Below are 24,029 nucleotides of genomic sequence, written 5' to 3'. Positions count from 1 at the left end.
GTACACAAACTTAGGGGCTAGGTCAATTAGGTCTGCTTGACTACCACTGAATCACAAAACCTGCTCTGTTTATTTCTTTGGCATGTTAAACAACTCTTTGAAAATAGGAATACATTGAAATGCAATTCGTTTAAGAAATAACCACTAGTTGATAAAAGGTTTGGCAGGTCCTTATGAGAGTCGCACTTCAAACTACACAATGCTACATAACACAAGTTGCTCTTCCTTAGCTACTGCACGGACTGCATAACTGTAAAAGGATGCTTATGGTACATTTCCTAGGGCAAGATCATGCCATGTATCTCCATCCACTGGTTGAGTCTCTTGATTAGTATCTTCACTGTCATCGGTCCGAGCTTCCAACACAGAAGGTAACAGAAGATCATCATCTGGGAGTGTATCTCTCATCCATTCTTCATCAACAATCTCAATGAGCAATCCCATGCTTAGTTCTGCCATGTTCCTCACTTCCCTTTCGACTGCTTTTAACAAACCTCCTTCACGTTTCTCCTTTTTCCACTGCTCTGCTTCGTATGAATACAGTGACTCTTCCGTTTTGACTGCAGTCAATGAGAAAAGTTTGGTGCTTAATACAGTTGGTTAGGTAGCAACAAATGTGTGCATCATAAGCTTCCAAGAAAATATATTGACAAGAAAAAATAGCAATGGCCTTAACTTAGACAAGAATTTGCTCAATAATTGAAAATAGGCCCTGACCTCCACCTAAAATAACTTTTATGGTTGGTCTTCAGAACTCAAATGTGTAACGACAATACAAGAACCCGATTCAATGATCAGCTTTCAACTCCATTATTCAACTCAGTTATCTGACCCAGGCCCCATTGTGAATTTCCCAAGTTTTATAGTATTATGTATATTAAAAGTAATCCATACATATATTATAACAAATGTATCCTTCAACTTTTTTTTTATCACAAATTCACAATGGTTTCTGTAATCAGATAATTCTACAGAGGTTCGAAAACCCCATCAAATGTAATAAACCATTGATAAATGATAACCAAACTCCTGTAGTATGGAATTACAACAAATCAAATCAGGAAGACGTTCACAAAATCTATCAAACAAGAGAAATGGGCGAGAGTTGGCTAACCCAAGAGTAAGACGGTATCTTTCTCTAGCACAATAAAGACTGCTACTGCAAAGAGAATGTGATCAAACCCTAGGCCTGGATACATATATATATAAACAAAATCAGTTGAACTGTAAACAGTTCCAAACTTAGCTGTATCACAAACAAAAACCAGAACGTGGTCAAAAGAACTCATTCCATGTTTAAGCTTCAGTAAGTTAAGAAACAAAACTCCAACCAATCTTATTTTATGAATAGAGATGTCAAAACTAAGGAGACCTAGAAATGGGTACTCAACCCAAGAGCAACAAGTGCCTGATTAAGTAGTAACCCAGGCCTTTCATGCGCATATTTGTATATCAGGTCTATAATGCAAAAGTATGGACACTCCCAAAAGAGAAATATACACGCACATGTTCCAGGGTCTATATTTCTTAGCCGCAACGTATCTATAATAGAGAGAGATACAATGTTTTACCAAGAGCACCAGAAACAATGGGGCACACAAGCAGCATTCCAGTATTAAAATTTACCGATCTAACAAAGAACAAATTTTAACCTACACCGAGAATGGAAAAGTAACAAAATAACCTACACTGAGAATGGAAAAGTAACAAAAAATGGAAAGAAGGAAAAAAAACTGAAATATTCTTGCACAGATGATGCCTAACTTAAAAATCCACACTAGATTGCCGTGTTTTACTACTGTAACTGTTGATTCCATTCACATGGTATCCTCGGTTTCCCCATACAACGACTATGAATAATATTCGCGGTCTCTGACATCTTTTAAACAGACAACATTTGTAGATGTCACCTGTTTTCAGTTTCCTGATAACTGATGTTAACCATTATGCCGCGTATAGCAGTTTCATATAAACAGTGGTACGGGCGATGTATGCCAGGTGCCACTGCCGTCGTTGTCCATTGGTAGTACTCACACAATTACTTGAAGTTTATTATGGTGTGTTTCCAAGGGCCTAGGCCAATGGCAAACTAATTCACAAGGAGAATAGGGTCCTATGGTTCTCAATCAGCTTAACAATACAGATGATAATCTGGTTTCCATTGGAGCAGTTCTATGAACAGACAGTCAAATCAAGACAAGGTATGGAGACTAGCATGATAGTATTGTATACAACTGACTCAAAACGCTGAACTTTTTAATTCTTACCGGCACATCTCTGTCCTCCGGTTCAAAACTACTAATTGTGTTTGCACATGTCCAGGATGTATTCTAGAAGTTTCTCCAACTTATCGTGGATGAGTATGCATAGCAGCAACACACAGAATCAACAAATATTGAAAAACAAAAGAAGGGTTTGATAAGCTACCTGGGCTGGTTTGTGACAGCCATTCTTGATGAAAATCAAGTATAGAGAGAGAGAGAGCAGAGAGGAAGAATAGTAATCAAAACTCCACTACACTCACAGATCCTAAGACTTTTGTAGTTTGAGTTTAATCAAAACTCCAACAATTCACTGGTGCAATGGGCAGTTTCTACTTTTGACATTACAATCGAATATTAGTAACAATGGTAAGATCTTTATATTCAGCTTGGCAATTTGACAAACAACAGCTGAGAAATTTCACAAAAAAAACGGAACAGAGAAAAATGTTCACATCTTCACAGATCACAACTTATATTAGATACGAAGACATTCATAAACAGAGAAACGATGAAAAAACCTAATTGAAATTACAAAAGAAAAATCAAAAACCCTACTTTTTTAATTAAAAAAAAAAGCTTACCAGATTTTAAAGTTCTTGAACTTCAATACCAGGGAAGATGAAGTCACTAGTCACATATATCTAGTTTTTGAAGAGGTTTCTTTAGAGTTTGGATTTCCCCTTGGAGGCTTTATAGAGGTGGGAGATGTACTTTGGAATAGCTGAAACTCAAAAGCAACCATTTAAGATATGAAATGTCATTGTGAAGTTTCTGGTGTGTTGGCTTTGGCTAGCTAGCTGCCCATGGAAAGGGTCAAGGGTGTGCATATAAAGAGAGAATTGGAAACATAGGGGCGCCACTATTGGAAGCATCATCAGGCATCCGGTGCCCGGGCCAGATTTTTTTGATGATCCCTCTCAATGATGGCATTTTTGTTCCTGCAAAAAAAAAAAAAGAAAAAAAAAAGCAAAGCTCTGGAATATTACTAATCATCCAGGGTGTAGGCTTTGTGACAATGACTTTGAAACCCTTCACCATCTTTTTTTCAATTGCAGAGTTGTTGGTCCCTTGTAGAGGAAGATTCAGAGCTGGATATGATTCCAACCGGCTGCTGATTTCATGACTCCCACTCTGCTCAAGAATTGGTGCAAATTTAAAGGAAAGATTGGTGATGTTGATTGGATATATGTGCTCCCATTTATTCTGTGGTCGATCTGGAGAGGACGAAATGATTATATATTCAAAGGAATAAGGTTCCAACCGATGAAAGTTCTAGCAAGAGCTTTGAGAGATGCAAGAGAGTTTCTTAATGTTACTGACCATCAGAGACATGTTAAAGTACATAATCATAGATGTGCATGTTCCTTGGCTTTACCCCAAACATGGATTTGCAAAACTGAACTGTGATGAAGCTTCTAACCAGGAGGGCCTGGTTGGTATTGGAGGGATTCTTTGCGGAGATAATGGCGGGTTCCTGGCTTGTTTTGCAAAGCACATTTACATGATGACAATAATATGACGAAAGTTTGGGCGATAAGAAATGGAATGATTCTGGGAAAAGAGATTGGAATCAAGAAGCTGGAGATTGAAAGTGATTCAACTTATGCTATTCAATTATGCAAGATGAAGGTGCAGGTTCCTTGGATAATGCGCATTTAGTCAATGACATCGAGGCCTTGTCAAACTATTTTGAAGTTGTTTCTTTTCAACAGAGATACAAGGACGCTAATTATGTGGCTGACTTTATAGCCAAAAGAGGCGCATCAAATGAGATGGAGGGCGTGTGGACTGTGGATACATCAACCACCTGATGATATTAGACATTTTATTAGAGCGGATCTTGTTGGTAGAGCAGTCACTAGAGGAGTGAGAGTTGTTGCTTAGTTTTTTTGGTCTCATGCCAATGTAACGGAAAATAAAAAAAAATAAAAAACATATTTCGTCCAAAGGTCACTCGTGAAAAAGCCTCAATTATGTGCGCGTTGGAGAATGGGGTGGACCGGCCGAGTGAGTTATTCACCTTTTTACCTATCTAACCTCCATGGTTGAGCTAGTAATAGTTAGGTTAGGATAGGTTATATGGGTATACCGTGCTGTGTCATACTCGGGAAAAATGGGTCGAAATATATCGAGTCAACCATCTTTTTTTTGGCCCTCTTTATTTCTTCACTTTATCTTTTAAGTTCTCCTTCATCTTCATCTCATTCATTTGCAAGCTCGCAGAGACTTATAGTTATGATTGCCTCAAATCCGTATGGTATTTATATCCTTCCATTTTATCCTTCCATTTTATCTCCTTCATTTTCTGCTTGAAACCCTGTAACGGACCAGAGAGTTTTTGCTCCCAACGGGTTGGGTTTCGACTCGCTTACAAGGTCCGACTCTCTGATACGCCACTCAAGTAAAAATTGTGTTCATTCATAATCCTGCACGAGGTAGAAATCTCATTAGTCTCAAGGTTAGAATTTTATGATTATATGTCCCATACCATAGTACTCATAAAATTCCGAAAGGGTTTCAACTTCCAAAAATAAAAATCGGCAAGTTGCCAAAAAAAAAAGACGGCCAATTGCCAAGAATAAGAGTCGGCCAGTTGCCAAAATAAAACGGCCAATTGCCAATGATAACAGAAGGCCAATTGCCCAGAATAAACAGAGGGCCAATTGCCCAGATTAACAGAAGGCCAATTTCCCGAACAAGAAATGGCCAATTGCCAAAATATAACAGATGGCCAATTGCCGAAAACAAGAGATGGCCAATTGCCAAAAATGGGAGATTGCCAGTTGCCAACTCCAGTTACTTAATTATACGGCCAGTTACCGATTCTAACAATTTATACGGCCAACTGCCAATGTCAAGGTTGCAAGCATCTCCGAGTGGGTGGTATAAACTGCCGGCCAAAACAGAAACCAACACTTTTAGACGATATGAACACCCTTGTGGAATTATGCTGAACCGCATAGCGGCTGCCTACGTACCCTCTCCGTTGCTCGAAGGGATCAAGCACGACCGTAGTTCGTCATGATAGTATGAACCACCCATAATGACAGTAACTGCACTATAGTTACAGGCATCCCTGAAACTGGATAGTATGAATTGCACAAAAACCACTGCCCCTATACCAACAATATTATAATTGACATACTGTAATACCATCTGCATAACCATTTATTAATAGTTGGAGTACATATGATAAAATATGCACTTAGATGATCCAATGAGAACAGATGCACAATAATTTCCTTAATGATTAAGCAAGATGAATCATTGAAACAAACCAAAACAATCCACATTAACACAGTACGGGGATTATATGCTACTTACTTTGTAGTACACACCGTACAAGCTTTGTCAATATCTAAGCATCCTGTATGAAAATTAGTACCCGGAGTACACATTCCTACATGTTTCCATTTCCATTCAAACACTGAGATAAATTTGGTGTCAAGAGTATTAAAGATGGCTAAAGTATTACTTCTTTTCCACCAGACCTAAATCTGTACTTACCCATATCGAGTAAGGTCAACCGTGCATCTCCTACAGTAATATTACAATGGCAAAGTATAACTAAGAAATGGCAGTCCAAATGTTGTACTTTCGAGTTGGCCCTGTAGGCTAGACATATCTAACCTCAAATGAGTTACGCCACTAATTAGTAAAGGTGATAAGTGAAAACATTGATATTTCAGTAAGTTCCTAATCCAAACATAATTCTAGAAATCAAGATATAAACTCACTGCGTCGTAAATACGGAGGTATATGAAATGAACAATGAGAACAAACCAAGAGAAAAGAAAAGAAAGAAACAATAATTGATTATTCATCCTTTGAAACCGATAGGCGCAAGCCAAACATAATTATTTAGGAACCACTGGTATGACTTAAAATAAAACTAAGAATACCAACCTGTCGGCGGAACTCTAGCCGAGGCGTCCTAAGAAAAATGTTCTAGATAGCATCTCTGAAGAATCCCATATCCTTTTTGAATAATAGGCCGAGTTTCCATTCTTTCAATTGTCTATAGAAAATCAATCTCATGAGTACAGAGTACAGATTCTACAGAAGTCAGAGAAGAAATAATCCAACACTATACATTTTGTATATACCAAAATGGTGCATTTTTACCCCTCCAGTTCAGACCCATGAGTCATATATACCATAAAGTTCACATCACTGAGTTTAGAGGGGAATCAAAGTGAGTGATTAGCTAACAAACTAAAATATCGAGGGTAACCAAGTCAAACCAAAATCTATATCTTACTCTTTTCATTTTACCAGCCTACGAAAATCATTACAGATAGAATAGGAAGTTGATACACAAATAAGAAATCTGACAGGGATAATATAAATATGCAAAGACCTGCTAGTACATAATGATCCGGCCAAAGAGTTCCACGACAGTTCTTCATACACCCATTTGCACCAGATTTCATAAAGAAAAGGGGACGACATACTTGACACAATGCCAATGAGACAAGTGGTGGTTACATTTACCAGCTCATTTCATCGCCAAGCTCTGGCACAACATTTAACGAGGTATAAAAGCACCTCCGACTAAGAACAACTACGAGCAGCATTCCTTCCCCAGGATGGTTAAAAGAAATAAGATTTCAAAATAGTTCATTTGCATATTAGAATTAGCAGCAACCCAACTTAAGAAATTCACATGTACCTATTTGTGAAGCTGGTGGAGCACCAATATAATATTATAGAACGCACTAACGAAGCTATAAGACCAATAGTGAAAGGAAGGAAAAACAACTTATACACCACAAAGTATAATCATAGGAATTGTGTCTACAACCCAATTATAGAAACTAAATATATATGTCCATTAGTGAACCCGTTCATGACCAGAAGACAAAGATATACCATCATATACCCATTAGCTATGCCGTTTAGGTCCTTTAGACAAATTCACAAACAGTTACAGTGCACAATAAAAACAGAAAACAAGTAGCTCTGTAAATTGTTTGTACTACATCCATACATCATCATTTCTACTTATGACCATTCACATTCAATATGCTAGTAATTTCAAGTAGATGTAATCTTGTACTAAGCACCAAATTTTGGCATGCAGACTTAAATTTAAAAGCTCCGACCACCCATTATTGGGTTTCTTATAAAATCCTAAGAATTTAACAAGTAAAGCACCATGGAGTCTAGCTTTAGTTGAGTACTTACCTTGATTAATTTGTCTTGAAATTTTTACAGATTAATCATTACAAAAATGGGTTCTTCATATCCAAAAATCAAACAAATCCATGCAATCCAAGTACCCCATTTTAATTCTCAAAACTCTGTCAGGTTAAGAAAATTCTGTACTATACTTCTCTGTAATTCAGAAGTTTATGCTACTTCCCCATGTCCGATCATCCTGAACATTTAAACGAGTTTTCCGGATATATCTAAGAGTAACATATCCAAAAATCACAAACATCTAACGTCTGAATTTCACTTTGCAGTTCAAACAATGCATATATTTTTTGGTAGTCAGAAAAAACAGAAATTCGAAATTCAAGTTAGGTTTAATCATGTAAGATAAGTTAACAAGGAGTTCCAACAAATCAAAACTCAAACTAATAAAACACAATATTTAGATGAACTACTCCTTTTTCAATCAAAGAATAGTTTCACTAGTGAATATGGATCTAGGGCATGATAAAATCAACCTAAAATTAAGAATAAGAAGTTTCTCCAACCTGTTTTGTTGTTCCAAACTCAAGAATACACCCCAAATCACCATAGTAACGAGATGCATCTTATAAAACTGGTGATTTCTCGAAGAAGGATTTTGGGTTCTTTAGGTTTCGATTTGCAAGAGAGAAACAAGATAACTAGCTCGTGATTAACACGAATTCCCCCCTTTAAAAACAGAAAGAAAAAGAGAGGAGAAGGGAAGATAGGAGAAGAAAATCCTCACATCAGCTCTTTTAGCTTCAATCCATCATCGGTAAGCTTCAATTTGTACATGCAAAAGAATTTAGTAATTAAGCACCCTGAGTTCCTAAACTTGTTTCTGTGAAGCTCCTGGTAAATAAGGAGATTCAGTGCTAAAACCAGCCCCATGCGCAGACACGTGCTCTAAATGCAAGGCCCATGCTCTCTGCTTCACATGTGTCCAAAATTATCAAGGTACCTAGTGTTAAGATTTGTAACAAACTATGCTATTTAAGCACCAATAATATTATTAGGTCTGCCAAGAATTGTCGAAGGCATACAGACATTGGATTTTCATGTTATTATATTCTTAGCACTCGATGTAAAATTTGTATTTCTAAACTAATGGGTTCAGTTGAATCCAAGAAAATTCGGCTAACCATTTAACAAACCCGAGCAAAATTTCAGGTCCTGTTTGGTATAGTTTTCAAAAACAGTTTTCTGTTTTTAAAAACAGAGAAAACAGAAAACAGGAGAAAACGCGTTCGGTAAGGACATTTTCATAAAATGTTTTCTATCTGTTTTCTGTTTTTAAAAACAAAAAAATGAAAACAACAAATTATTGTTTTCTGTGTTTTCTCTTTTTTTCTTTTCTTTATTCTTTTCTTCTTTTCAGAACAAAGTAAGAGATTGGGAATGACTGCAAGTGAGTCATGGCTAATATCACTATCTCTTAGACGAATCTTTACATTTGATCAGATTTAGTTGGTTTTCCTTGTTTTCAAAAACAGTTTACCAAACAATTTTTAGAAAATAAAAACAAGGAAAAAAGGGTATGTTTTTAAAACAGTGGAAAACTATTTTTCAAAACTGTTTTTCAAAACTGTACCAAACAGGCCCTCAGTCTCTCACAAACCCTAACCTTCTCTATTACATGATTATCTTCTTAAATCGACATTTTTTTATGCAAATATTAAGAGATTTTATTAATTATGGGATGAAATAATGTCTGACAGGAGCAAACTTTCAATTACTTCAGAGGGGCTGTTAAGCCATTCCTGAGTTACACTAGACCTCCTGATGAACTTTGCCAGTTCATCTGCAGGTTTATTACACTTTCTAGGAATAAAACGACACTTCCAGTTTGGAAATAACTTCATAGTAAGGGTAACATCATGCAGAATCCCTTCGTTCTCCCAAGCTATAACTGGTGATGCAGTGTTGATGAAGCTTTCAATATTCTTCAAGTCTGTCTCAAACATTGCGTGTGAGATTTGTAGTTCCCTGCTGTTGATGGTGGTTTTTTGCTTAGGGTTAAAATCATAAAACCGCACATCTGACATGACGTCACTATGACCATTAGCGCATTTATTAGACCAATCAGCATGCCTACGAAAGAATTACCAGGGTACCTTTTTTTTATGTGTCATGTTCCACGGCAGAACCCTTAACATTGACCGACATCATCTACGCCAAACCCTAATTCTCATCCTACCGTGTCAATGGCAAACCACGCCAGCCACGTCTCTGCGCCAGGGCATGCCAACCATGCCAGCCGCATCACCGTGCCAATGGCAAACCTTGCCAGCCACGTTTCCGCGCCAAGGCATGACAACCATGCCAGACGCACCACCGTGCCAATGGCAAACCTTGCCAGCCACGTCTCCGCGCCAAGGCATGCCAACCATGCCAGCCGCACCACCGTTCCAATGGCAAGCCATGCCAGCCACGTCTACACGCCAAGGCATGCCAACCATGCCAGCCGCACCACATGTGCCAATGGCATGTCGCGCCAGCCACCTTGCTGCGCCTAAGCCATGCCATGCCGGCCTTCCACGGCTGCCAAAACGAAGGCGTGCGACAATCAACGGCCACCCTTCCATCTTAGATGCAAATCTCAGTCGTCCAAGGTCACCAACCAACGCATGGTAACCTTTGGCCCGACGCCAAAACCCTAGCTTGGTCGCGCCCAAAACATGCCAAGGCATGCCGACCATGCCACATGTGCCAATGGCATACCGCGCCAGCCACCTTGCCGCGCCTAAGCCATGCCATGCCGGCCTTCCCTTCACGGCTGCCAAAACGAAGGCGTGCGACAATCAACAACCACTCTTCCATCTTAGATGCAAATCTCAACCGTCCAAGGTCACCAACCAACGCATGGTAACTTTTGGCCCAACGCCAAAACCCTAGTTTGGTCGCGCCTAAAACATGCCAAGGCATGCAGACCATGCCACATGTGCCAATGGCATGTCGCGCCTAAGCCATGCCATGCCGGCCTTCCCTTCACGGCTGCCAAAACGAAGACGTGCAACAAACAACGGCCACCCTTCCATCTTAGATGAAAATCTCAGTCGTCCAAGGTTACCAACCGACGCATGGTAACCTTTGGCCCAACGCCAAAACCCTAGTTTGGTCGCGCCTAAAACATGCCAAGGCATGCCGACCATTCCACATGTGCCAATGGCATGCCGCGCCAGCCACCTTGTCGCGCCTAAGCCATGCCATGCCGGCCTTCCCTTCACGGCTGCCAAAACGAAGGCGTGTGACAATCAACGGCCACCCTTCTATCTTAGAAGCAAATCTCAGCCGTTCAAGGTCACCAACCGACGCATGGTAACCTTTGGCCCAACGCCAAAACCCTAGTTTGGCCGCGCCTAAAACATGCCAAGGCATGCCGACCATGCCACATGTGCCAATGGCATGCCGCGCCAGCCACCTTGCCGCGCCTAAGCCATGCCATGCCGGCCTTCCCTTCACGGCTGCCAAAACGAAGGCTTGCGACAATCAACTTCCACACTTCCATCTTAGATGCAAATCTCAGTCGTCCAAGGTCACCAACCGACGCATGGTAACCTTTGGCCCAACGCCAAAACCCTAGTTTGGCCGCGTCTAAAACATGCCAAGGCATGCCGACCATGCCACATGTGCCAATGGCATGCCGCACCAGCCACCTTGCCGCGCCTAAGCCATGCCATGCCGGCCTTCCCTTCACGGCTGCCAAAACGAAGGCGTGCGACAATCAGCGACCACCCTTCCATCTTAGATGCAAATCTCAGCCGTCCAAGGTCACCAACCGACGCATGGTAACCTTTGGCCCAAGGTAAAAACCCTAGTTTGGTCGCGCCTAAAACATGCCAAGACATGCCGACCATGCCACATGTGCCAATGGCATGTTGCACCAGCCACCTTGCCGCGCCTAAGCCATGCCATGCCGGCCTTCCCTTCACGGCTTCCAAAACGAAGGTGTGTGACAATAAACGACCACCCTTCCATCTTAGATGCAAATCTCAGCCGTCCAAGGTCACCAACCGACACATGGTAACCTTTGGCCCAACGCCAAAACCCTAGTTTAGCCGCGCCTAAAACATGCCAAGGAACGCCGACCATGCCGCATGTGCCAATGGCATGTCGCGCCAGCCACCTTTCCGCGCCTAAGCCATGTCATGTCGGCATTCCCTTCACGGCTGCCAAAACGAAGGCGTGTGACAATCAACGGCCACCCTTCCATCTTAGATGCAAAATCTCGACCGTCGAAGGTCACCACCGAGATAGCAAGTCTCCCAAGCTCAACTTTCCAGACAACAACAACATGCTACATGTTTTACATGAAAACAATCGAGACATCAACACATGTCACAAACTGGGGGATGCTCATTGGGTATTGGTTTGGCGGTTTACAGCGTGCGGTGTACACTACGCCCGTTACAAGATAGTGTCATAAGGATGAGGCGGTTAGTAAATACATGGAGTAATGGAAAAACACTTTCTTTTATGGAATATCAATTCCATACGTTACCAGTTACCACCTCCTCCTATTTACTCATCTGTTTTCCATTTCTTACGAGACCAGAGTACGTTTCACTTCGACTTGTATAAATAGGTCTTACCTATTTCCACCGAACAACAAGTTCTGGTCAGGAGCATACAACACTCAGAAAAAAATTTGCTAGCTTTCCCATCTGTTAGATTCCCACTTTCTGATACAAGTCGTAAAAAAACTACTCTTCCAGAATCAACTATTCTGGTCTCAACACTCTCTTCGCATCCCTCCCCAAAACCAACCCTTCTCCTTCACTTTGTGACCGAAGCAAGTCTGGAACGACCATTTCTTGGTTTAGGCTGGACTTGTACGGATTGATCTCTCGAATATAAAGTACTCCCTTGTAGTACATTATTTAGGGTTTAAATTTGTTGCTCACCCACACACCCGAAATTACCAAAATCAGCAGAAACCATTTTCACCCTCAAACACCTTCACCACGCCACAACTTCGTGGATAGCTAAGCATTCCGCTCTCTCTGAGTCTGCTACTCCTGCATAGTGTTCTGCACGACATCCTTTCCATATGCCTGCAAAATCACGTAAAATCACACCAATACTTGTTAGTCAAGTATTACCATCATAAGAAGCATCACAGTTAACAATTAAATATGAACTATCATAAGGTTTCCATTTTGCTGTAGAAGACGAGATAACTGAAGTGGTCTGAATGCAGGATTTTGCTTTGTCAGATATGGAGGATAAATATTTCGCAAAACTAAGAGCTGCCCTAGCTATGATTTTGGGGTTTGCCTTTTTATTCTGAAAGATCACCTCACATATTTCATTCCATATACTCCAAGTAACCACCATGCCTAGATTGAGCCAGTCATTTTGACTTTGTTGTGGAGTTGGAAGTGAAATCCAATCTTCCAAAACCTCAGCAATATTACTGGTTCTTCCTGTCAAAGCTTGACTACCTCCTGGTACTTCCATCCATACTTCCCTTGGAAAATCACACTGGAAAAAGAGATGCATTGTGCTTTCTTCATGTTGATTACACACAGTGCACACATCTTATTGATATACCCACATTGTCTTTGTAATCTAACTCTAGTTGGCAGCATATCATTTAAACATTTCCAAAAGAAATGTTTAACTCTTGGCCAAGTGTTAATTCTCCAGAAGTCCTTCCATTTAGTATTAGTTCCCTGAATAAAGATTGAGAATTTCCTTGAGCCTAAGCTGTCTTCAAAAAGTTTCTTGTAAGAAGATTTTAGAGTAAAGTTCCCATTTTTGTTTAGTTTCCAGATCAGCTTGTCAGTTGTAGAAACTGATACTCTCATTTTGATAATCAAATCTGCAGTGTGTTGATCAAAAAGATGGTTTACCAGATCAATATTCCATTCCCTGGTATTAGAAAGAAATAGCTCACTGACCCAAACAAAGTTTTCATTATCTTCAGCTTCCTGTCTTGGAGTAGGAGGTACATCCATGCCTATAATCCAGACATCCAACCAAATTTTAATATCAGAACCATCACCAACACTCCAACAGTTGTGTTGTTTAATGAAATCCATGTTCTTCTGTAACCCTTTCAAAGCCCAATAACAGTCCTTCTTTATTGTAGCATGCAACATACTGGTACCAGGGAGGTATTTAGCTGCCATACATTTGGCCCATACTTCATCTGAATTTATACAAATTCTCCAGGCAGCTCTTATGAGAAGAGCTTTATTCAAGATATCCAAATCTTTAAAACCTTGTCCTCCAATATCCTTATGCAAGTTCAAGTCCTTCCATGAGGTAATATAGGTGCCCCTTTTTTCCTCGAAACCCCACCAGAAATCCCTTTGCACAACATTGTACTCATTTATAATATCTTTTGGAATTTGAAAACAGCTCATAGTATAAGAAGGAATGGTATTAGTAACAATATTTATCATTAAGGATTTACTGCATTGTGCCATAGTTTTGCCTCTATAGATTGATAACCTATTCTTCACCTTATCAAGCAGATGTGTGAAACATTGTTTTTTACTTTTCCCAATTAACAATGGCATACCCAGGTACCTCTTAAATCGACATATTTCCATCATAATTTCACATTGTTTCTGTTTCATTTTCATTTTCTTGAATATGAATATGAGATTTCTTGAGATATGTGGTTCTTGAAATTTTTTGGGTTGTTATTTTGGTTAGAAGGTCTACTAGTGAGGGGGATTTTTTTCTCTTAAATTCTGAAACAACTATATAACAATGGTAATTAGAGAGTGAATACACGTAAATTGAAGAATAAACACCTTAAAGAGATTTTTGACGAAATGGAACTGCACACAGTAGGTGGCACTGACATAAATCTAAGTAATTCATTGTGGGTGCAGACTTATTAACTGCATTTTCTTAGTCAGTATCATATAATATTTCTTGTGAACTTATATTTGAAGCATTGTTTTCTTACTAAAATTACAAAGTCATGCATACACTCAAGAAAATGTCGATCAATTTATTTATCCTTTATGCATGACCTAGTCGAGTAAGATGAAAGTTCTGAAGTCGTACCTAACATGTAAGGGTAGCTTCGACAGTATTTAATCATGATATTGAGTTTGAAGATAAAAGAGGATCATCAATGAGAAGAATACACCAACTTAAACTTTTTTATAGCATTAACTCTCGCTTGAACATATGAAGTTATAGATAGATCCTTTGTAAACGAATATTAAATGGATTAGTCTTATGTTTTTTTTAATATGCTCAACTGACTTAGTTATCCATTTTACTTTATATGTCCAACCAATAATGGACCTAATTTATTTTATATAACCTTCCCGACAGGGTACCCATATTTGTTTATACGACATTTTGAAATCCCATTATATGTTAATTTTTTCATGCCATTTGTTGTTTGGACAGTATAATGTATGAACAAATTTATCCAACAACACAAATTACACAACTTTCTATATAAAAGAAACTAAGGAATGTGCGATGAAGTGATGAAAGATTGCAACCACGTTGTGAAAACATAACGTGTGGTGTAAAAACAAAAGAGTATAAGATTAACCAGGCACTCCTTATCATCATTCATGTGGATAGGTACAACTGGTACATACTCAAATATAGCTCCATTATAAAGTGAAAAGAATGAACAATGTGAATGTTTTAGTGGAAGATCACAAGACATGAACTATATGACAAAATTTTCAATTGGCGCCGCCCATGGAATTAAGATGCAGCTCCAATCCTTTACTTCTAGCAAAACTGCAAAAGTTTCATATTCCTGGAATGACTGTAATGCGAGAGTACAAGTACGATTAGAAGATAGATAAAGCATGGAGAAGTTAATGAGAAAGAAAACTACAACGTAATACTTGTTACTATCATTATATCCTGGAATTCATAAATGCAGTTGAAACGAAATAAAAAAAGACCATTGGCTCATAAATAAATATTGTTCGCATTGTGAAGTTATGCGCTAGTCTTACAACATTGGCATATAATTAATGTAACAAGCACACGATAATTACATGAAAATAGGAAATGAAAGATATTTAAAGAGGGCTAAAAAGCAGTTGTACAATGTACATGATGCAGTTGTGATTCTTTTAAACCTTGTCTTGTAGTGGTGTTGCTTTATTAAGAATTGGTCGGTTTAAAATATTTCCTAAACCGCGACAACATGTTAACATTATTATATTTCAGATGGTCGTATAAAATTAAATAGGTACCACATTAAGAATGATGTATAAAATAAACTGGGTATTGTATTTTATTTTATCGCAGTATAAATTTAAATGGATAACTGATTAAGACATACGTATAAAACAATGCCAGTTCTATAAAATCTGAGCTGGATAGTAATCACTATATAAGCAGTGACGTTTTGAATCTGTGACGTACAAGTTCTAATTTCTTACTTACAGAGAATGCGTTCCAAGTTAAGGTGAAAAATAATGTCTTCTTCTACATCAATTTCCTGATTAAAGAGTATACATCATAATTCATCATCGTTGATATGCAATGAAGCACTAGACATGTTATCCTCTTGATTCTATACCAGAATCTCAACCCAATTATTGTTGAATTTATCTGTATAGAGAACCTATTATATCAGCATATATAATAGAGGGTAGACCAATCAAAACAAAATCAAACCACACCCAAAAATAGAACCTTTCACAACATCACCACCATAACAAAAATCCTTACTTGTTTATGAAAAATGAGTATATATGGATGAACCAATTTACCGAACATCATGGAAATAACCTATAACAAACGCCATCAACAAAAGATATGTAACAAAAATCTTCTCATGGACAATTTTGCAAATGGTGAGACTACATTTAGTGTTTTACTTGGATCTAACCATTAGTATCAGCAATATGAAGAGAAGAAACTTCATCATAAACAGTAAGTTTATGTATCAAGTGTGAGGATGTACTGGAGTATCAAGCGTCATAGATAAATAACTTAGATACTCTATGTGCATGTGGTTTATGTGGACTTAAATCCGGTGGCTGAGGATCTTATGAAAGTCATCACATGAAAAGCATGTGATCCATTTGTAATTTCTGCCTCAAGATTACCAAAACCCAATAACAGTAGTAGGTGATCATCAATTAGATATAGTTAAAATCATTTCTTATCCATCAAAAATCAAGATTGATCCAGAACATCAATTATATTATAGAGCCCATATTGGAGAGGGTTGAACAAAGAGAATGTCATGGGCAAATCCAAAACACAACTTCAACCCATTTTTTATCCCGGGTATTACACTGCAAGTTATACGGTGTACCTATAAACTCTAACATAACCTAACACCATTATTCCTAACTCGACTAGGGGGGTTAAATTGGTATAAGAGTTAATAATTCACTCGACCAACTGTTTCTCCAACGCGCACATGGGTGATACTTTATAAAAAGTTGACCTACTTTTGGACTTTCAAATGGACAACATGTTTGTTTCAAGGAATTGGATTCTTGGTAATCAAATTCCTTGAACCAAAAAACCCAAATCAACTTTATGTATTAATTGAGAATTTTGATTCCTAGGAATCCAATTCCCTTCAAAATAATAGATTTCCATTGTATTGGTTTAGTAGTGCAATGGAATTGGATTCTAGGATAAAAAACAAAAGTAATTGGATTATCTCAACCAAACGCTAATTATTTTGGATTTCAATTCAATTCCAGGAATTAGATTGCCCCATAATTGGATTCCTAGAAATCCAATTCTTCCAACCAAACGATGTGGGAATGAGTAATATTCCAGAGCTTATGATAGTGTTTTTTGTCAAACGTGAAACAATCTTTTCGGACCAAAAAATAAATAAATAATAATTCTTCTTTAGATGATGACTGTGTGTATGAGTTTATGCACCTTGAGGGTAACACTTGTCAATTTTCTACATGACTATCTAGTCCTTGTATTTTTGAGCCATAATTCCATCAAGTCTATCTACTTCTTGTAACTTGCAATATTCATGGTTTAGATATTTCTTTCCCAATCTCTTTAGTTTTGAAGAAGTTCCCATAGTGGGATTTCAGTTCCTCTACCATGGACACATTCCTTGAATTCCATAGAGTTAAGAGTGTCAAATCACTCTACCCAAGTACGGAGCCAAGGGGTGAATTTGGGTCTACATATCCCACATAATTTTGGACTTTAGGAATATGCTTCGATTTAGGGTAATTTGTTTATTTTGTTGGTGCAAAGATGTAGAGTAGAATTGAACTTTTACATCACTATGGGGCCAAAAAAGTTATGAATGTCATAAAAAATTGTTAGAATCCAATACTGAATTTCCATGGCTTCATCCCTGACTCCACCCAAATAATTATCTCTCGCCTACTATAGGGTAGGTGCAATGTTGTAAATTCTGGATTTCGGTCCTGGTCAGCTGGGACCGAGACACAGGTACAACATTATCTCGGGGAGATTCTCGGAGTAACTACTATCTATCAAAATTTTGTTTTTGAATTTTATACCTATAATATATACATAAAAAAAATCTCATACGTTAAGAAATACCATCAATTTTTATAAAAACAAACAAATCTTCATTTAAAATGGTAGAAATCCCAAGATCCATACAAATTTCAAAAACTTCAACCGAAATTTCCGGCCAATTTCGGCCGAGTCAACCGAGATTTAACCAAATATTCCGACATATTCCGGTCGAATTATGCCTCAGAAAAATCAAACCTTTTGTTATCTTAATGCCGAAACCGTAATTTCCGGCGAGATCTCGGCCATGTCGGCTGAAGTTGACTACATTGGTAACTACCAAAATTTCGTTTTCGAATTTTGTACCTATAATATGTATATCAAATATTTTTGGTACATATTTTACTCTGTGTATGAATATTTTAAAATACCACCAATTTTTATAAAAAGAAATAAATCTTCATTCAAAATGGTAGAAATCCCAAGATCCATACAAATTTCAAAAACTTCAACCGAGATTTCCGGCTAATTCTGGCCGAGTCAACCGAGATTTAACCAAAAATTTTGGCTTATTCCGGTCAATTTCGGACAAATTCCGTCTCGAAAAAATCAAACCTTTTGTTATCTTAATGCCGAAACCGGAATTTCCGGCGAGATCTCGGCCGAAATTAACTACATTGGTAACTACCAAATTTTCGTTTTCGAATTTTATACCTATAATACGTATATCAAATATTTTTCGTACATATATCACTTTGTGTATGAATATATTGAAACACCACCAATTTTTATAAAAAGAAATAAATCTTCATTTAGGCCTATTCCTATGCACATGGCAAAAAAAACCTTGTTTGACATACCAGGTGGCATGGCAAACGAGTTGTGCCACAATGAAAATACCACTGAGCGACATAGTTTCTAGCAAACGGTATAGATAATATCGCCAGCGGTACCATGAATATCGCTCGATATAAAATGTAGCGCCAACAACTAATTCTTTGTCGCCTATAAATAGGTAATTTTCAAACAAAAAATTACACAATTTTTTTATGTCTTTTTTCTATATTTCTCTCTTTCTCAATCTAACTTATTTTTTCAATTTTTCCCAAATGGCACCATTTCAAACCCAACTTGATTCGGCAACATAACTTGATTTTTTGGAGTAGTGCTTGAAGGTGTCGTTAAGAAGATATATGATAGTTAAAAAGAAATAAGTAAAAAGCAGAAGTCTTCGAGTTTTGGATATTAACCAAGTCAAAATCGCAACTAAGAAAAGGCAAAGAAAAGTTCAAAGCAAGGAAAATCAAGGAAAAACAAATTTGAAGCCAAAGAAGAAGATAAACAAAAGAAACTTCATTCATGAGCGTATTGATTGGAAGTTTTGTGAAATGAAGAAGATTAACAAGATGAAGAACATTGTCCCAAATTTTTATTTTTAAACTATATATTTCAAATTATTATTGTATAGTTTTATGTCTTGTAAAATGACTATTAATGATTAATTCGAAGTTTAATGAATTAAGCTTAATTTTATTCTTAATTCAATCTTACATTTTAATTAGAGTTACATTTTAGTTTAAACTAAAGTAAGACAAATATTAAAACTTGATACTTAGACTAAAGTGGACACTTAAGAAATTAAAACATAAATATTAGATTATATTTGGGAAACCCTCTTAAAATCTCGAAATAACTTCCAAATAGTCTTTTTCGTAGATGCGATGATATTCCGCATGACACCTTTGTTGAAGCTCCATCATGGTTTCACCATCCCTCATGTTTGGACCTTCTTGCTGAAGTAAAATAACATACCTAATAACTTCCTTATTAATTACAGTGAAGCAGTGACTCAACCCTGAAACAACACGATTATTGGAGTTCATTGTTTGTTCTTGAAATTTCCCATGAATCCTTACCCAAAATGTTTGGAGACTGAATTCATCTACGAATAAAGTCTCAGTAAAATAAACAAATTCCTGCAAATACATTCATCTTCCTCAGTAGTAAATTTTGGTAATCGCCTCCTATTTCGACTTCGTACACTAGCACGATTAACAACTCTTTGATTTTTGGCAGCATGTTGGTTTGCTACGAACTCAACTATGATCATATTATCAGCCATGCTCTTTTAGGAATTGGAAGAGTGATTAAAAGAACTGGAGATTGAGAAATTCTCGTGTGAGTTTAAATGAGTTTAAAATTGCGTGTTTAGAGATGGGGGAGATTGTAGCCGTTGGATGAGGAACTGATGAGCGATGATCAACTCAGCGAGCGACAATAAGACTGGCACTGGCACTGGAATGACCAACGAGCGATATTTTGACCATCTAGCGATGGACACTCTATCGCTCGTTAGAGACTCTGTTGTGTATGCCTAACTGCCATTCCCGGAACATAGGTATATATGTTTGGCACTTTGGCATACCCATAGTGGGTGCTAAAGTGATAAAATCAGTTGTTTGACATGTGCATAAGAATAAGCCTTAAAATGGTAGAAATCCCAAGATCGAGTCAACCGAGATTCAACCAAAATTTCTGGCCTATTCCGGTCAATTTCGACCAAATTCCGTCTCGGCGAAATCAAACCTTTCGTTGTCTTAAACGCCGAAACCGTAATTGCCACCGAGATCTCGTCCGAAATTGATCACATTGGCAACTACCAAAATTTCGTTTCCGAATTTTATACCTATAATATGTATATCAAACAATTTTCACTTATAATTGTGTATAGATATAATGAAATACCACCAATTTATATAAAAAGAAACAAATCTTCATTCAAAATGGTAGAATCCCAAGATCCATACAAATTTCAAAAACTTCAACCGAGATTTCCGACCAATTCCAGCCGAGTCAACTGAGATTCAACCAAAATTTTGTATTCCGATCAATTTCGGCCAAATTTCGTCTCGGCCAAATCAAACATTTTGTTATCTTAAATGTTGAAATCAGAATTTCTAATGAGATGTCAACTATCTAGGCCGAAATTGACAATGCTGGGTGGGTACCTAGTCCTCAACATTTCTGAACCTATCTTATAACTCGTAGTAATCGAGAAAATCAAACTTGCACCCAGAAAGTCGCGTGCCCGAAAAGAATTAGTGACTTAGATCATCCCCAATAGAGGGTGAAAATCCTTTTTTTTTAAATGACATATAGGATTTTAGACCCTCATTTAGTATAAATGCATCTCCAATTGTTAGGTCTTCCAAATTAGGAGGGACGAATTACTAAATATGAAGGTGTTAGAGAAAATCTTAACTACACCATTAGAATCACCCCTAAATAATTCCATGTCGTCAATTTTATTAAAAATCAACAAATATTTTTGTGCTTATCACATAACACAACTCTGACTATTGAAGATAAGTTTTAGATTTTTATTTTATTTAGACCTATGTTTGAAAATCCCAACAAACGATGGTCTAAAAATGAACTTCACGTTTTCTTGTTATTTACACTAGTATAGCACGCACGCGCGATGCGCCTGCCGTTCCGTTCATTTTGTAATTTTGTTTTTTCGTATATTAGTCGAAGGTTAAAGTCAACAACTGGTCAATGTTCAAAGTCAACGATCAACGCCAAGTGGTGAAAACTAATTTCAATCTAATCTGCAAAAAGTAAATATGACTAAACTTGAATTTTTCATTTAATAATTTTTCAGTCATAAATGTCATTTTACATTAAGAATGTGTATTCGTAACTCGTAGTTTTCTAAGACAAAAACACTTCTTTATACACAACATTTTTCGTGTATGTTCCCTTATTTTTAGCAATGGTGCCTTTAGTCACTAATACTTTTGTGTTGCTACTTGACACTCCTCTCGAGAGAGCAACGTACAATTGACCATGGCTGAACACATGTTCAGGGAAAATAATATCCGTGTTTTCGATCGTCTGCCCTTGTGCCTTGTTGACTGTAAAGGCGAAACACAAACAGATCGGAAACTGTTTACGTTTAAACTTGTACGGGAGCTTCAGATTCTCAGGTGGCTCCAGTGACATCCTGTGAATGAAGACTCATGTACCAATGTAATTCCCATTAATTATTACAGCATCTATATAGTTTGGGAAGAACTCTTTGATTATTAACCTGGTACCATTACATAGACCATTTTTTGCATCAACATTCCGAAACAACATATTAGGCGCACTGATCTTTAATTTCAAAATGTGTGATGGCAAACCTCCAGGAGCAATGTTGTTCAGGTATTCTTGTTGGTAAGTACCGTGAGTATCGTCGTCCACATAATCAAGTGAGTATAACAGAACCTCTTTTCCATGAAAGATGCTAAGTACTCGGTCATTAAGCTTCTCGACGTACTCGTTAAATGGTGTGATCAATGCCCTATTGACCATGTAGTCTCTATATCTGGCATTTTTCACCAAGTTTGGAAATGTTACATCTATAGGCTGAGACAAAGAAGCATCACTAACCCATGGTATGGCCATCTATTCCGAAACCTTTATCATCTCATTAGCAACGCAAGGTTCATCCCCGTCACCAATACGAATCAAAAATTCAGAATAAGATGCATCCTTGGCTGCAAGCATATTCTTCTTCAGATGCAAAACATTTACACTTTTCCACAAATGTGACATGTTAATAATGCAATGTAACTCAATATCATTTCGCAATATCCTCTTAAAAGTTAATTAAGTACCAGCGTTTAAGAAACATTAAGTATCGCATCATATCAATATAAAACAAATTTTTTTATCTTAAAAGGAAAGAAAAAAATGCAACGTACCTGCTAAGACATGCATCGACTGTTTGTCCCCTTGTACTCCTTGGAATCACTGGTAATACCTGGCGGAAATCACCTCCCATGATTAGAATCTTTCCACCAAATAGTTCAGGAATCCCAGTGATATCCCTCGTCGTCCGATCAAATGCTTCCAAAGAGTAGCGATGCGCCATTGTAGCTTCATCCCACATAAGGACGGTAGCATGCCTTAAAAGTTTAGCTTCCCAAGTTTGCTACACATTGAAGTTGATGTCGGTGTCATCGGAAGCTAAAACCTTGAGTGTGTTATCCTCCCACGAGGTAGCATAATAGCAGCAATTCCTGACGTGGCTATTGCTAACGCAATACCACCATTTCTCCTGACAGTCGCCAAAATAGCACAATAGAGATATGTCTTCCCCATACCTCCCGGACCATCAATGAAGAAGACTTTACTTTCCTTTCTCTCAATTGCTCACATGATAGTATCGTAGTCCCTAGACTGGTCTTCATTCAACTTTTGGACAGAAGACAGGTCTTCGTCGGATACAAGAATCGAAAACTCCTCTTGAATCAGACTCGAAATCTGTAAGTCCTCACCCAATGTGCCTACAATCGGAGGTAGATCATACATAGATATATCGTTATAGTGTTTCTTAAGTATCAAATTCAACTCGCGAAGAAAACAATCTGATAAGAATGTCGAGCTTGTATTGCTTGTGTAAGGAACCTCAAGCTCGTCAACGCTATTAGACTAGTCAAGAGACGTATTAGCCGATAATAACTCGATTAGCTTAACATGAACATTAATTAATAGGAATTAATCTAACAACGATTTAGACATGAAACTAGTACCGCTGGATAAATCCTGAAAAGTTATGCGAAATGGACTACTCGAACGTGTGAATCAGATATCGGACGAAGAAGAAAACATCGAGACAATATGAAGGGTATAATCGTCATTTCCGGAAAAACGCTTTTGATGCAACAAGGACACGTTGTGGCTTTACCTTATCAGATTCTTGGGTGACTTTAACAACCTCGGTCGGTTGTTAAAGTCATTTTCTCTTCTTCTTTCTTCTTTTCTTCCGCTTCTCTGTTCTTCTTATTCTCGTTTCTTCTTTCTTTTCTCCGGCCGTTTTTTTCAGTGAGATTCAATTGAGAAAATCAGTTGATGATGTGTAGATGTTGAAGGTGCTGGTACTGTAGTGAATGATTGAATATAACGATTAGGTATAATTAGTATTTCGTGATGAACAGAGAGAGGCAATTAGGATTCAATTCTGGAAATTGATTGAGGGTTTAGTGGGAGATTGAGAAGTGAATCGAGATGTTGATGGATGGAGAAGAAAAGGGTTGTTGTTAAATCGACGAAGTGAAGCTTTTATAGCGATGAATTAAAGAAGTTAGGGTTTCTGAAAGAGAAGTTCAAAGA

The 24,029-nt window shown here is 37.8% G+C and overlaps 2 protein-coding genes across 7 annotated transcripts; both read right to left on the bottom strand.

Annotated features, from left to right (window-relative positions):
- Window positions 1-47: 47 nt before the first annotated feature.
- Window positions 48-8,353, bottom strand: LOC113323024 (anaphase-promoting complex subunit 13-like). Of its 6 annotated transcripts, none has more exons than XR_003347402.1 (4): window positions 6,171-8,353; window positions 2,846-4,690; window positions 1,115-1,189; window positions 48-560 (listed from the first exon to the last, which is right to left on the bottom strand). XR_003347402.1 is itself a non-coding variant. In XM_026571256.1 (3 exons), the coding sequence occupies exon 3, from the start codon at window positions 457-459 to the stop codon at window positions 265-267; it is 195 nt and encodes a 64-aa protein (XP_026427041.1). In that variant the 5' UTR covers window positions 460-560; window positions 1,115-1,189; window positions 2,846-3,069; the 3' UTR covers window positions 48-264. The 6 variants fall into 6 exon arrangements, 1 of the variants encoding a protein (XP_026427041.1); XR_003347400.1 differs by lacking the exon at window positions 1,115-1,189 and having other exon boundaries at window positions 6,171-6,282; window positions 7,970-8,350; XR_003347399.1 differs by lacking the exon at window positions 1,115-1,189 and having other exon boundaries at window positions 6,171-6,282; window positions 6,625-8,349.
- A 13,228-nt stretch (window positions 8,354-21,581) lies between these two features.
- Window positions 21,582-22,319, bottom strand: LOC113324379. The gene is made up of 2 exons (XM_026572701.1): window positions 21,961-22,319; window positions 21,582-21,873 (listed from the first exon to the last, which is right to left on the bottom strand). The coding sequence occupies exons 1-2, from the start codon at window positions 22,317-22,319 to the stop codon at window positions 21,582-21,584; spliced, it is 651 nt and encodes a 216-aa protein (XP_026428486.1).
- Between the last annotated feature and the right edge of the window lie 1,710 nt (window positions 22,320-24,029).

This window comes from Papaver somniferum, chromosome 11 (assembly GCF_003573695.1).
Source record: "Papaver somniferum cultivar HN1 chromosome 11, ASM357369v1, whole genome shotgun sequence".
NCBI classification, from domain to species: Eukaryota; Viridiplantae; Streptophyta; class Magnoliopsida; order Ranunculales; family Papaveraceae; genus Papaver; species Papaver somniferum.
Note: the sequence above shows the minus strand (reverse complement) of the source record. Positions and strands in the feature narration are given on the sequence as shown.